The sequence below is a fragment of the Alligator sinensis genome, unplaced genomic scaffold (genome assembly GCF_000455745.1).
Source record: "Alligator sinensis unplaced genomic scaffold, ASM45574v1 scaffold330_1, whole genome shotgun sequence".
NCBI classification, from domain to species: domain Eukaryota; kingdom Metazoa; phylum Chordata; order Crocodylia; family Alligatoridae; genus Alligator; species Alligator sinensis.
In genome coordinates this window covers 1,755,169-1,771,057 of record NW_005842178.1, presented here as the reverse complement: position 1 = coordinate 1,771,057, position 15,889 = coordinate 1,755,169, and the positions used below count along the sequence as shown (strand labels likewise).

The window sequence follows — 15,889 nt, the reverse complement described above, 5'->3', positions numbered from 1 at the left end:
ATTCCTGCTCTCTGCTTTACCAAGGCTTAGGGTGGAAATGATAAGCACCTGGGCAGGCTGTGTGTGTGTCCTTTCTTACAATTATATGCAGGCTCCAAACAGACAAGGCTTCAACTCATAACACTCCAGCATCACTTAATTCCCCAAATTCCATGGAAGATGAATCACTGGGTTACACCTGAATCCAGATCTCTCAAACAGCAGCATGCTGGACTGCAATCTAGCTATGTCAAAGTCAGTTGTAACTGCTGTCTGTGCTAATCACACAGGAGCTCTAACAGATCCTAAACCAACAGCTGCCAACTGCCCAACACAATTTAAGAGCTATGTACTCCATGGAGAGTACAAACTAGGAGAGGATCAGACCTTACAGGCAAACGATATGGTTACAAACATGCCAGTATCTCTCCAGTTCTTGACAATTTGTACTTAGTCCTTATGATCAATATAAGGAGCATTCACTACCTAGGGAATGATTCTCCTTACAGTGTTCATAAGGACTAAACACAAATTACCAAAGTCTGTTCCATCCTGCAGTTTAATCTCTGTGCAAGTCTAGCAGCCCTTTCATGTTGCACGTGAAGTCACCGCTTGACAAAAACATGCTGGATTAACAGTTTAAGACAACAAAGCCATTCTGATTGTTGCTTGACTGACCGGTGTCAATCTACATACCAAGCAACTCTCTTAAATCATTCACAGAGAATCCTTTAGAGTAATTCAGAGCTCTCTCTTCGATGGAACACACATCCGGTCAGAAGAGAGCAGTACAGTTTAGCAAGGATGTGGCCAGTGACATAAATGTTATCTGGAGTTCATTTGAGCAATAACAACACATACACTAGCACTTTTTGTACTTACAACAAAGTCTCTCCCTCTACAAAGCACTTCTGCAGGGACTCCACTATGTGGGCTGGAAGTGTCTTTTGGATAGAGGACATCGCTGTGAATTAGAGAAAAAACTGTTAGCTATTGTGCATTGCAACTAATTATTATTGATGAGGGTTTTTAAGACAGCAGATGTGCCTTCTGTTGCCCATTTATGATCTTTCATCCAGTGTGATTTGCAGCCTGCACCTAAGTTCCAATGAACTTAAAGCTGTGTTCACATCAAGGGAATTCTCCCTGGAGGAGGTTCATTGATGCAGTTAAATTAATGAAACATGGGCAAAGCGTAATTCGGCAAGACAGGAGCTATACCGGTGTAAGCCCTGCTTTATGCTATTCAGCCCATCCACCTTGGGGCCAGCCAGGCCAGGGGTTGCAGCAATAACCATGTTGGGCTGCACGACTAATTGAATTATGTCCATCATCACCAGGGATCTCAGTCTTTGCTGTCTATAAATTCCCATGATCACTGCTAACTGGAATGTCATTTTATGTAGCACACAACCCGCCCCCACCCCACCTGGTTTAAGACCAGAACAACCCCACCTGGTTTAAGACTCTATGACTGTATTCAAATTTGTGCCGCTACTGTGAGCTGCACTGCACGCCCCCTGCTCGTGTGGTTTGCAGTGGGACACAACTGTCCCACTGCTCCATGTGCTGCAAGGGGGATGGCTGGGGCACATAGTGCCTCAGCATGGGGCTAGCTGGCAGGCAGCCCCCATGCTGAGGCATTCTGGCCGCAGCCAACCAGGAAGCGGCACATGGAGATGGGCTGCCTGCTCCTCCATGTCCGCATGCTCCCCACATGGAAGCACCCTGCATTCCAGCCAGCCCCTCCCTCACTGGCTGGGGTGCAGGGTGCCTCAAGATGGGGGAGCAAGCAGCCCTGCTCCCCTCTCTGCGTGCCTGAGTGCAAGGGCTCTTCTGTGGAGCCCTCACGCTGAGGCACATGAAGCCCCTGTCTCGAGGCACCCTGCACTCCAGCTAGCTGCTCCCCAGCTGCCTGGGATGCAGTGTGCCTTGAGATGAGGAAGCAAGTAGTTCCCAGGGCTGCCTGCTCCCCTGTCTCAAGGCACACTGAGCCTCAGCCAGCTGGGGAGAAACTGGCTGGGGCACAGGGTCTTCACAACCCGTGGAGATGGGGGAGCTGGCAGTCTTAGGCTGCCTGCTCCCATGTCTCCACATTTGTCCTGGTACGTGGCACTTTTTGCATGTTTTGTGCTGCTTTTTTTTTCCCCCAGGGGTTTTTTCTTTTTTTTTTTTTGCTATCGGGAAACTCCAGTAGCAAATCTTGCCCCAGCACTGCAAATAAGCAGCACCAGACATTGTTTAACATGTAACACATGCAGTATGCGGCACTGCAAAGAGGTTTGTGGCACAACAAACTGCATGTGCCTGCATGTCTGGATCCGGTCTATTAGGTTTATCTTGTATTGCAAAACTCTGGTCTGTTGCAAGAGGAAGAGCTGTAACATCAATGATGCGACTCTCCCTTCGGCACTCATGAATGCATTCAGCCTTCTCTCTGGGATTGAGACATCCCAGGCCTCACAGATCTTGCTCAGATCCTCACAGATCTAGCAACACAAAACTGGCTACACTGCACCTGTGCCATCATTCTGGGAGCTTGTGTACAACATTGACCTGCTTATGGCATCCCTTTGGGAAACGTTTAGAGGAGAGTGTGCTTGGCTGGCTACAGACACTATCCAGGCAGCAGCTGTTACCCTTGATAATATCAGGCAAAACTTGTTCCAGAGGTTCACTGCTACTAGTGAATCTGTATAATTTGACTAGTGCTGAGTAGGCATGACTAACACAATATGCTCTCACTATGCAATATTCCATTGGGCAAAAGTGATACTGCTTGCTCGGCCCTGGACTCTTAAAGGGGAGGGTGTTAGACATGCACAGTACACCTAGCACCCTCACTCTATATTTTGCAAATGGGAAAATCCCTCCAGAGGGCAGCTTCCAGCACCTACCAGCAATAAACATAGAGAAGACTGATTAGGGACAAATTTCACTGGAGATTTCTTTTAGGGCTGTGGAAAGCTTTGGTAGCTGATTTGACTCTCAGGAGATTCAGCCCAATTCAGGGACCGAATCTCTGAATCCGTATCAAATTGGGAGACCAATTAAAAGCTCTGAATCGAAGTGAAGCATCCAAATCGATTCGGAAAAGCTTTGGAAAAGATGCGGCTGGTTTGGAGATTCGGCCATATATTAAACAGGCAGGTGTCAGCTGCCTCCAGCTGGTAAGTCTGTTGGGGGAGGGAAGGGACATGGGGGAGGGACGGATTGGGGCTGGGACAAGTTGCCCAGCCAGGGTGGCAGGGCACGGGATGCAGGCGCAGCAATGCTGGGAGCAGGGGCTCTGCCCTGCTACCACTTGTCCAGCCGGGGCAGGGGGGGAGGCGGGAAGCAGGCACAGCTTGCTCCAGGCAGAAGGGGGCAAGTGACATCAGGGCACTGATGTGAGCACTGCAATGCTGGGAGCAGGGGCTATGCCTTGCAGCTGCCCGGAGCAAGCTGCACCTGCATCATGCATCACACCCCCGCCTGGCTGGGCAAGTGGCTGCAGGGCATAGCCCCTGTGGTTCCCCTCACCACAGCAGAGGCAGGCACAGCAGGAGGAGCCGCGGGAGAAGCCCCCTGCCCATCCCCATCCCAGCCTCCCGGCACTTTAAAAAAAAGCTCCATACTCACTAGCTCTAGCAGTGACAATCAGGGTCTCTAAGTGCTCATGACAGACCCCCCTGCGCAGCGTGGGGTAGTGGGGGGCAGCAGGGATGCCCCCCCCCGCTTGACACCCACACTGCAGCTGACCCGTGGCACGGGTGCAGTGTGGCTTGGCAGATCGCCACACACTGCCTGGAAGCTGAGGCGGCTCCAGCAGTTAGCCAGATCCCAGCACTGCTCAGCCCCAGTGGCCCCAGCTCCCAGACAGCACACAGTGCCCTGCACCCACGCAATGCAGGCGATCTTTGCTGCCCCCCACTGCCCGGCACTGTGTGGTGGGGGCTCTGCCACAAGCACCCAGAGGCCCCAATCACCGCTGCCAGAGCTGATGAGTGTGGATTTTTTAAGTGCCAGGACTAGGCTAGGGCCACGCAGGGGATGGGGCCGGGCAGGGCAGCCCTGGGGGCTTCTCCCGTGGCTCCCCCAACCTTGGGACAGGCAGGCACAGCCAGAGGAGCCGCAGGAGAACCTGTAGCCACCCGGCTGTGTCTGCCTCTTCCCAGCCGATCCGAAACACCGAACCTCTCCAAATTTGTGCCGAATCTTCCAAAGCCGATTCGGCCGAATCATATTACTGTCCTTCGAATCGGTCAAATCCAAATTGAATACTCCCCTATTCGCACAGGCCTAGTTTCTTTCACTACAGATGCTCCCATTCGGCATGATTCTCTGGAAAGTTTCAGGACTTTAGTCTCACAGATGGCAGACACCAAGGAACTCAAATGACTTGGTACAGACCCAAGTAAGATCTTTTCACAGATCAGCATGATTGAAGTAAGGGACAGGCTGAGCTCAGATCATCTGACATCAGCCTTTTGAATCCTGCATTAGAAAGCACTATAGAAAAAAAGCCCCTGAATCTTAATTATGTTTGTTCAAGTCATTTTGGGATTTTAAAGCGCACACTTTGCTTTCAGCAGCTTTACAGCAGCAGCGTTTTAAGGCCCCTGCTCTGATCCACTTCTGAACAGGAAGGTTAACATTTGACAGCAACAAAGAACAGAAACCATACCTCTTCACCACCCAGTTTCCCTGAACCAGCATTGCCACCTGCTGTATGCAACGTAAAACTGCAGTCGAATCAATCCCAGGACCCATTAAGCTCATAAGGTTTGCAAAAGGCATGACCTTCACTGGGGAAAAAAAAAAAAAAGGTGAAACTGTTACTTAAAGATTTCTTCAAATATATCATTATTATTCTTTAGGCTTGTATCTCACTCTATCCAGAATGGCTCATAGGAGATATATTCTTCTAAATCTAAACACACCATTTCTTTAAAAAAATGCATTAAGACTCCCATATGCTCATACTGAAAGCAACAGGAAAAAATACTGCACAGCTTCTAAAAACATAAAAGGGCTTTAGAAGAAGTGTTCCAATTTAGTCAGTCTACATCTGCACTAAAAATGTTAGGCAGTAGTATGTGAAAGTTAATTATCTTAAATGAACCCAATTAATACAAGAAAACACCTTTGCCAATATTGAATATTCTGAATTTTTTAACAGACTGGAAGTCATTCAACAAGTCTGGAAGGCCACGAGGTAAAATGTTTAGTATCTGCTGTCCTCAGACTGTCAGGACCTCCAAAAGATGGGATGACACTGTCTCAGACAGCATGAAAAGAGGCCTGTATTACTGAACACATGCTGGAGAAGGACTGCAAAAACAGCATGCTGCTGTATTAACCTCAGAGTTTAAAAATCTGTGCTTTGATTCCACTTGCCAGGAGTGGATCAATTGCAGGTGTGTCCAAGAACCAACAAGCTCAATCTTAGAATGGAGTATTCTGGCTGCATACAACGTCCAAAACACTGTCAGCTCTACCCTCTCACTTATTTACCCTTCTAAAAAGGCAGTGGAAGCTATCAGCAGGAGCAGTAAGGAAAGGGTGAGGATTAATAACCTGGCACTGATCCTGAGAAAGATTCCCAAACTGCTTGTTGAATGGCAGCACAAACAGTGCCACCACAAGAAAAAAAAAAAAGATTAGTTAGAGAGCATGGAAAAGAGTGCATAAATGGAACATCAAAAAACTACATACCATTCTTCATCAGTATCTTAATTTGATCGGCAAGTGGTAAAGTTCTCAGTTGTGCCATAGAAAGCACATTGCTTGGAGCCACAGGTTTGTCACTGCAAACAAACAGACAGAGTTATAGCCAATGAACGATATCAGCCAGCCAATATGAGGTCTAAACATTTTGTACAAATGCTTACTTTTCTTCCTCTATGCTCGGAGGCATCAGCATCATTAGGTATTCACTACGGAAAAGAAAATACATCATCATCAAATGCTTGAAGAGATTCTCCAGGGTTAAGTACAACCATTTCCTCCTGAGTGCAACCTTATTTGTAGACTAATATTTGCCGTTAAGTTCTGTGCAATCTTATTTGCATGGAACCTAAAGGCAAATATTAGTCTATAAAGACTGTTTATTCTTTTTTCAATCGAATTCAGTGCTGATGAATGTTGAGACAGTAATTCTATCAGCTGAGTCTATTTACTTATAGCCATTTATTATTTTTAGTCTGTTGTGAGAAGTCCAAATTACTAAATTCCTTCTGTTTCCAGAACCAACAATCGACATTCCTACGTACATTTCCTGATATTAGCACCAGATTGGGGCTGGGACCAGATGCTAGAATGCTGGCCTGGTACTTGGGCAACCTGACCTCAGTTCCTTCCTGCTTGACCATGGGCCAGTCACATTAGGTCTGGTTGTCCCGATTCACCCTCGCCTACAGACGGCCCTGGCTGCAGCGACAGGGGCCATGGAAGTGGCCAAGACAGAGAGCAGCAAACAATGCCAGATTCTCTCCCCTTTCGACCCACACATTCATCCCCTCCACTGCAACTAGGGACAAACTCTGCCCCTAAGATTTTATGGCAGCTCACACCGTTCAGAAATATAAAAAATAAGCCACCAAGACCATGAGACAGAGAAAGAGAAAGACAGCAACCTGCTGCTTTCCTATTGTTTGGGCCTTGCTCGCAAAGTCACATAATTATCCCCTGAACAGACTCATGTACACGTTATCTCAACCTTTCTCCACAGAGCTGCTGTCACCAAGAAACAAATCTGAAGGTGAGAAACAGTCACTCTTGAGTCATTCAGGCCTCCCTTAAAAATCATAAAAGGTTGTATAAATCTGATATGAAATGAAACCTGTTGGCTTGAGGTTTTTACGTTTGAAATAAAAATAGTTTTTGGTTTGGTTTTAAGGCTTTCCTGGCAGCATCTGCAATCCTCCAATTTCACATGAAGTAGACTTGAAATGAAATACAAATAATAAACAGCACAACTTGACAACAGTCTATTCAGTGTCTATTTCCTTGCTGTTAGAATCTACGGAATACATTAACAATACAAATCAGACATATATATGTGAGTATACACATGAAGACTTTTACATTTATATAAAATATTATACATATGTTATATTACCATCCTCCCCCACAACCAGACATAATATAATTGCCAAAGGTTTTACCTGGGTGATTTAATTAATTCAGTGTTCTCTGCCATGCCATGACTTTGACTGAATAAATACTGGCGCTCGTGTTCGGAACGGCTGTCCTGAAAGAGGCGATACAAAAAATGCATTACAATATGCAGGAAACTGAACTCTTCAATCTCACAGTCTCCAGTGCGACTCCAATCCAAGGCTCTTTATTCTACATATAGCTACTGCACTATGCAAGTATCTCCCCTGGCTAAGAGAAGTGTTGCTGCACTGACATTCATGCAAAATAGGAAAGCATACATTTGTAGGATTTTAAAAGCTTTCTGGACTAGTTCTCTCTGCCTCATGTGTTCACTGCTCACTTCCAGGTTGAGGCAATTACATTCATTAACACAATGAAGGTGGCTGCTCTAACTGGTATTTAGCTTAAGGACAGGGCTGTCTAACTGGTGGCCTGAGGGCCATGAGGGATTAATCCAAGGCCCCTGGCCATTGCTCCCCTCATCACTCTGCAGTCAGAGGTCTTCAGGTTCCCCCTTCCTTCTCTGGCTTTCACTTCCTGCCCCCAGGGGCAGGGCAGGGAGACAAAACTCAGTACAGCCCACAGCATGGTACAGTGGGATAACCCACAGCTAAGGAGGTGGCAGGAGGGGGAACTGCCCACTTGCCCCAACATGCAGTGCAGTGGTGGTAGAAAGAGCTGCCTGCCCATGCACCTCCAGGGGAGATTGCAGTTGTGGTGGAGACAGAGGGCCTTGGCTCCTGCTGGCGCAGCCTCTGCCTGCTAAGTTGGCCAGCTGTGGCTTAGGCTGTATTTCTTTCTTTCCCAGACTAGAGGAAGGGTATTTTGTACCCACAAGCTTAGCAAACATTTCTCCCAACTCTAAAGGTGGTCCAATAAAAGATATTACCTCAACAGTCTTGTTACTCACATATTCCCCAGGCCATCATAGCTACCACAATATGACCACCTTGACAATCTTTTGACATCGTTACGCTTTGTTATTTATACAGGACTCCCACCACCCAACTAACTGAATGCCCCTAAGTAATTTCTTATCAAACCCCTTTACAACCCATAAGTAAAGGCCTGAGGTGGATTTCAGATATGAGCACCACCGCGCGGTTTGGATTCTAGATTCTCCTGAGCCAAGTGAAAATTCAGTAGAGAGCAGGACTCCATAGCACCCGAGCCTTACCCTTAACCCATAATAATTCAGATGGACCCAGTGCTCTTCAGCTTGTCTCTTCTGCAGGAACTCGTAGGACTGAACACGTCGCTTGCGGGCTTGCTCCGACTCTGGTCGGGAGAATCTTACCTAGAAAATTTGGTCACCGTTAACTACAGCTTCAAAACTCTTGCTGTAACTCTCATTCACATTGTCCCTGCGTAGAGTATTATCCATTAGTTTGTTTGCTACATGAATAACAAAATAAACCTAATGACAAAGGTCCCAACAGGTAGGAGCCAACTGAACTAGAAGCTCTCCCGTAAACAATCCCTTCCTTAGAATCTCACATGTCTACTTCTGGTCAATCTTACAAGCAGAGTTGTATCTGCGAACCAACTACTGACATTGTTAACCTTTTCAGATTATTATTAATTATTATGCTCTGATGTGAACGACCATAAAAAGGAATCTCAGACATACAGTTATTTGCTTGACGTCATCTTCAGCCTCATCCTGAGATGAATCACCACCTGTCAAAGACAAGACATGAAAATGAGATTTAAAAAACCCATTGGGATGAAGAAGCCAAAACAGACTCTATAACTGAGTGCCCCAGTTAAGGAGAGTGAATGGACCATGAGCTCACCAGCTCCAAGTTTTTAGCCCACCTCTGTTTCAGTACTAGTACGGTCCCAGCACTGTACCTTACAAACTGTCATCATGATATCCCTACCAGATTTTGTAATAATTCCCCTGGGAACTGAGAGACAAAGAAATGAAGGGACTGTACCAAAGGGCACACAGGAAGCTTGCAACAGAGCTGGGAACCAAGTTCACACTCACAATAACTTTATGTACGTCATTTTAATTCTTTGCATTCTCTTGTAACAGACAAGAGACCTGAATCTCAGCACTAACGAACTGACTACTGCTTAGGTTTCACTGCCCACTACTGGATGGAATCAGATTTAGGCACAAATCTGGGTCAAAGGGCCTAATGGGAACTCTTCTCTAGCTCTAACAGTAGGGCCTGATGCTTCTGGAGCTAGAAGGACCAAGTTCAAACCCTGTTGCTCTAGCTAATTTCCAAGTGCCTGTGATATGTAGCAGTGGTAACTGTATACCTGGGTGACTGCAGGTTCATTACAATACTTACCTCCCAGGGGTTTGGGGAGGATAAGTTAATATTTATGCAACACTGAAAAACAGGCTAAAATTGCTAAATATTATTAGTCACTACAATATCCTGCAAATCAGCTCTTCGCTGTTTTAAGTTATGTACCATTAATTCTTCCAACTGTTAAATGGAACAATTATTTCCTGCGAACCAACCATTACATGTTAGTGTTCTAACACATTCAGCCTTTCTTCAGCTCCAAAAAGCCACTTGCTTAAAACTGTAAAGAGAACCTGAATCTCACTGCTCCAAAGAAAATAAAACTTGTCAAGCGCTTACCTTCGTTAGCAGCTTCTCTCTCCCTGTGTTTGGCATCAGCTTTATCCAAGTAGGTGAAACTTGGCCTCAGCTGTAGAATTCCATGTAGTGGAGTTAAATGAAGTTCCCCTATAGAACACAACAATTCTAGTACATCAGGATGACAGTCTTTCTCACCATATCTTTGCAATGTCATCGTTCCAATTTAAGATAAAAGTCTGATGAATTTTAACTTTAAATGAGTCCCACTCTGCTTAGGCAGTTTAATCTGTCATTTTCTGGTTCACACATGACCCAACCTTTACAAGGAGAACCCTCCTGGTAAGGTATTTACTATTCAAGAAAGTGTATGTTTCATAAGGTCAGCTGATCAGACTAATTCTCTGACACACACTGGGAAGTCAGTGCTGTTGAGTCAAATCTTGACTGGTGATTCAGCATCAAAAGCCTTGCCCAATTTACAGCATAATCTTGGTCTACATCAGAATTTGCTGTCCTAAGCCCTCTTCTAAATAACATCACCCTAAACTCCAGACCAAAATGTATGGCTGTTTGCACAGAAACAAAAGTTTAGAGCAGCCCCTGGCCTCCTACATCAAACACGATTATTTATGCCTTCATGACAAAAGCAAGCAGAATAAAGTGACATCACAAATCCATAATGTAAATCCCAGAAACATTTTGGAACACATCACTACTCCTACACCTTTTTAGTATATCATGTAAGAAAGAGTTGGAGGAACAAAGAAAGGCCCAGAATCTACAGAACGAGATGGGCATGTTTTTTATTATGCCTAATATTAAAAAAAATTGCCCCACAAACAATCATGGTTTGGGGTTATAAGTTTTGGTAGGGTATCAGTGAAGTCTAAAAGCTATAATAGCTTTGTTGCCTCATTTACACCATCTCTACAATTCCTCACTGGAATCCCAAAGACCTTGAAATACTAATAGTTAAAATTATCTGCTACAGCAATGTGTGTCTAGGAATCAACAGCCATTAAATAAAAATAAAGGCTAAGACAAAGAACGTAGTTGTCTTGTTTCAAGCACCCAGCACGTTCAAAAATGGTTTTGTTTTGGGTGAATGGGTGAAAGAGAAAAACAAAAATCACCTTTCCTATAGATAGCAGCAGCATAGCGGGAAAAATTACTGGCAGCCTGTGTAGAGCAGAAGGTTTGCTTGTCCATGAGCTTCCTGTAAGCAAAGTAAAACAATGCGATTACATTGGGCGACAACAACAGGTAAGAATGGGAAGACTGAAGTAGAGCTATTGCTGATTTCCAAAATGAAATAATTAACCTTTTAGATCACTGTAAGTTACACATGCAGCAAATTTGTTGACTTGGCACTCTGCCCCTTTATTTAATTACATTAATCATTGTGGACTGCAGCAGTCACAGCTCTGTCTCCAAAACTGGTTGCATCATGGATTCATCCAGTCTGGAGTGCTTTCAAAAGGGTTGAGAGGCTGGTACCCAACTATCCAGAGATGCCCTGCTGGTTTTCACTCTACAACATGTGACACTGGAACAGGCAGCCAACTGTGATGAATGCTACAGAATGGTAAGAAACTACTGCATGAATCTTATATGTACTTTTATGGGCTTCCAAGCAACCCCACATTCTTGGCTCCATGTGTACGGAAAGGAATGCTTCCTGCAAGAACTAAAGCCAGAGTAGAATTACAGCAAATTCCCAATGCTGAAACAAGGAGATTATCTAGTTTTTTTTAAGGTTGTCCTCTCCTCCTCCAGGAAGAAACAAACTGCTTTGACCTATTTGAAGACGCCTAAGAGGATCGAGGACATAAAACTCTCCTTTGACACTCTGCCCTAGAGTGATGTCTGATCTGCCTAGGTCTGTACAGGGAAGATAGGTTACCACCTGGGTAAGCAAGGTGTGGACAGCCGCTTTTACTGTTGGCTAGTCTGTTTTCTCTGAAACATTTTGGTCCCAAATGATCACTACTTTGCTCTGAAAGCCTGCCATTGCCCCAGTGGCTAAAAAATTCAAGCAAGACTCCTGAGCTGACCGCAGTGTACTGTAACAGTTTGCTGACCTAGAGGGTATGGATGGCAGGATTTCAATCTGAGGAAGATGATGGCTAGGGACCAAGAACTAAGTCTGGTGCCCTTGAAGAAACTACAAGAGGGATGGAGAGATTAGATGTTTAACTACCTTGAGAACTATGACACCTGCTATCTGGATCCTTCCTCTAGGAGAGCTTATTCATTTACATTACTAACTACATATGATCCAATCATATAAACTGTTCAATTAACATTTAATATTGGATTAATATGTAATATTTAAGCACTCTTGAGGTCCTTAAAGACATCCTTATTCATGAAAGTACCTACGTATTTCCCTAGATTCAAATGTATGCTTTGCTGAATCAGGGGGGGAATTAGGGTGGAAGTCATACTTATCTGAGCCAACTGGAAATCATTTCCTCTAGCAGAACTTTCCCCAAACTTAACCATCATACATATGCCTGAATTTTATTTTTACAGCTAAAGGAACAAGCAGTCCTCAGATTACTGTAAGTATAAGTATCTGTCACTTTCTCTCAGCTTATTTTGTGCATATCTTAACATATGAAAATAGTCACATTCAAAGTTTGTCAGATTCTTTGGTGGTTGCATGGATCTTGCACAGTGAGGTGGAGGGAGGGGAAGGACAGAACATGAAAAATTAGGAAACGGTGCTGCAAAGTCACAAGAATCAGCAGGGGGATCAGGGACAGACAGACAATCAGATACTACTTGAAATGTTTTTAAAACTGACTTATATTTTAAGTTGACTGTCTCAAAGCTCAAAATACACTGACCAGATACTAGCAAATGTGACTGGAGATTTTTGGGTGCCCAACTTAAAGCACTTTACAAAGGCTGGCCTTCCACACGAGTAGGGATGGAGACTCAACCCTTCCTGAAATTCAGCTCCTGTTAAAGTTGTCTCAAAAGCTGGGCACCCAAAAATTCACCAATCCAAAAAAAAATCATGGGTTACTTTTAAAAGTCTCAGCAACGAACATCCTCATTTCTCCTCAAGACTGAACATGCGCTTACTTTGACCTTTCTCTAAATCTTGGTGATCAATCTGGATCCTTAATTGACAAGAGTGTTAAGGCAAAGGTGATACCTACGAGGAATATGTATTGGTTTCATCTGTGCAGGTCCCATCCACGTTAAGAGCAATCTGTTCTCCTTTGCTGCGGCAATAGTTGGGATTCAAAGTATCAATGGCCATTTCAAGTTCAACCTAATCATTGATAAAATAAGCAAGCACCAATAATTAGCTAAACATAATCGTTTTTCATCTACAGTGAAACTTAAGTGCTCTTTCTGCAAAGACTAACATAAAAGGTACAATCAACTTTGTTCAAGGGACTATTCATACACATAAACTGTATGCAAAGTTTAAGCATATGCATATATCTGAAGAACTAAGGGTATAATTCTGAACCTCTACATCAATATCAACAATAGATATAACAGTGATCAGGATTCCTACTGAAAAGTATTTTAAGTATATTGTTTGTGCTGCAAAGAGACTCAGATGATTATGAATCCTACTTTTAAAATCACCAGTGACAAGATTAAAAAAGAAAAGGCAATTAACAAAGGATGCCCAGTTCTGGATGCCCCCGCCCTGCTAAGCATGTCAGCAATTCTAGTGCAAAGCATCTCCTTCAGCAAATAGTATCAGAGAGTTCTTCCCAACACAACATACACATTTAGGTGCATGGTTATGGCCAATAAAGCTGTGTAATTCCCACTGGCATTAATGCACACTGATGTCCAAGAATAACATACAAACATTATGGCGTAGATTTTAAAATTTGCCCATGAGATTTAGGTACATAATTTCCTGGGGAATTTAGTATGGGAAAACAGTCTAAATCCTTTCTGTTAGCTCAAACAGGGGGTGGAGAGGGGAGCAGGAACAGGAAAGGACAACCATCTTAGCTTTGCTAAATTTTCTCTTTACTATCTTGTCAGTCTCAAGTTGTTCAGTGCTGTCCATCAAATATAAGAGCAACCCATCCCTTCCTCCTGCTCTGGGCCCATTCAGAAACAATGAAGCCACGTCTGCATTTCCCCAGCACTTGGGCAAAGCAGCACAATAAATGATGCAGTATTTGTGCTCCATTTGGAGGTAAGAAACCCAACTCCAATCTTATACTGGAGCAAGACTGCAGACATGAGCAGAGTTGCTTGGAATTTACATTTGTGTTATAGGACAAACACAGAACCGAAACATCCCCCCCATTTGTGGATGGTGCCAATGCCCTTGTAAGTTCCTATGCCGCATCCATCTTCAACATTCTTCTTTCAACCTGTATCACAGAATTAGTAATCAACAAATGGGCCACAGTGCTAAATGTGCCTGGCAGGCTTTCAGGTTTCTACGGGGTTTAGATTGCAATGTTTTGCAATTCCAGATGTTTTTCCAGAGACAACATGCATCATAACTGCAGAACTTGCACTCTGAGATCTTTTCTTTGCCATCTTCCACAATGAAATCCTGATGATCACAGCCAGATCATAGCAGGGCTTTTATGTGACAAGGCATATCTGACTTGCATCCACCATTAGTGATTCTGTATTGTTTTAAATCCTGCACCCATGTACAGTCCTCCCTATTGACGAGGCAGGAATTTGCTGTCACCCTTAGCTTCAGAGCTTGCAAATGCCAAGCTCAAATTGACAGAGACAAGTCAATGAGCAAAAGCAGCACCTACAGAGAAACAGTACTGCAAAAGGGGTGAAGGCAACAGAATTCAGTAATGATTTCTGGTGTCATTTGGTTATTTATTGGGTAAACTCCAATTTCTTTTTTTTGTATAGAAATGTCCAACTGGTCAAATTCAGAAGTCCTATTTATAAGTTTAAGAACAGCTTATTATGAGATTTGGGATAACTGTGGAGACAAACAGCTTTCTCTCTGCTTTCAATTGGAGAGCTACAAAAAGATGCTTGCAAAACTAGACCTTGATCAAGATCATTGAGTTGGGAAGCTCCTGTCTAAAGGCCCCTCTCACTCATTTCATGCTCGACTCTGACCTCACTTACACTACTATATGCTGGTTTAAGCCAGCACAATAAGCAAGAGCAGAATCAAGTCCTCTGCTGATGCCAAAAAACTTAGCACAGAGCACATTACCAAAACTCAGCCATTCTCTGAATATCAGTGGCACTGAAAACATTTTAAAACTTGGATTACTGGCACAAACATCCACAGAGCTGAACCAGCTGTATCACCTGTGCTTGGCTACAATGGCTCTACATGTGATTTTAGGATTTTTATATTAAAGAAGTATCCTCTCCATTACTGCATCATGAACTTAATTGTCAACAAAAAATCCCTGCCAGAAAAAGCTCCCTTAAATGTTATTTCTCAGGCATAATGAAAGTCACTAATCCAAGAGATCTGGTCCCACAAGTTGTTGTACTCCCAACAACAGCTTAATAGTACAATTTGTTGTTCTTCTGCAGCACTCCACAGCCAGTATAAAGCAAGAGTTTCAAATCAGTCTTATGTGACACCCACCTTTTGCTGCTTTGGTTTTATTTTTGCTGACAGATGCATCACATCATCGTAGGTCATGGAAGAGGGACGAATTGGATACTAGAAAACAAACATTTCAGTGTCCGTCAATCAAAGCACTACATAGAAGTCAATTAACCAAACCCTTCCCTACCCTCAACTCTGCACAACCACTTCCTGAGGTGCAGAGAAAACAAATGATTTTGACTGACCCATTGAGTCATTACACAGATCAGACCCAAAAATACTGATCCCCATTCCCTGGCCCTCTGCTCTAGCCACCAGCAGACTGCCACCTGAATGAAATGCAAGAAGCCAGAAAACAGGGAAATGGACCTACTCATAGAAAGAGATTGCCCAGAATCTACATTTTCAGAAATCAGATCCCAATGGTATTAATTTGTTGGAAATTTATTACTTAACCATAATGAGATTTTAAGTTTATACATAACTTTGCATTGCATAACCCCCAGGTGCTTTTACAAAAGTGGGTACTATTATTTCTATTTTACAGACAGGAAAAGTGAAGCCTAGGAAATATAAACAACCTGGCCAACAGCTTATATGGATTCATAGGCAGAGGTGGCACATTAAAACTCTACTCTCTTGATTCTTCTTTTCCCTA

General features: G+C 43.8%; 1 protein-coding gene across 2 annotated transcripts in view; it reads right to left on the bottom strand.

Annotated features, from left to right (window-relative positions):
* The window catches only part of POLR3E (RNA polymerase III subunit E), a 36,848-nt gene that overhangs the window by 13,485 nt on the left and 7,474 nt on the right, over positions 1-15,889 (bottom strand). For both annotated transcript variants that reach the window (XM_006026117.3, XM_025207015.1), the window contains exons 4-14: positions 15,268-15,345; positions 12,860-12,975; positions 10,823-10,905; positions 9,729-9,836; positions 8,753-8,802; positions 8,300-8,419; positions 7,128-7,213; positions 5,853-5,897; positions 5,677-5,768; positions 4,646-4,766; positions 862-943 (exon numbers count right to left, since the gene is read on the bottom strand). In XM_006026117.3, coding sequence (XP_006026179.1) covers positions 862-943; positions 4,646-4,766; positions 5,677-5,768; positions 5,853-5,897; positions 7,128-7,213; positions 8,300-8,419; positions 8,753-8,802; positions 9,729-9,836; positions 10,823-10,905; positions 12,860-12,975; positions 15,268-15,345 — 981 coding nt within the window. The remainder of the gene's footprint in view (positions 1-861; positions 944-4,645; positions 4,767-5,676; positions 5,769-5,852; positions 5,898-7,127; positions 7,214-8,299; positions 8,420-8,752; positions 8,803-9,728; positions 9,837-10,822; positions 10,906-12,859; positions 12,976-15,267; positions 15,346-15,889) is intronic.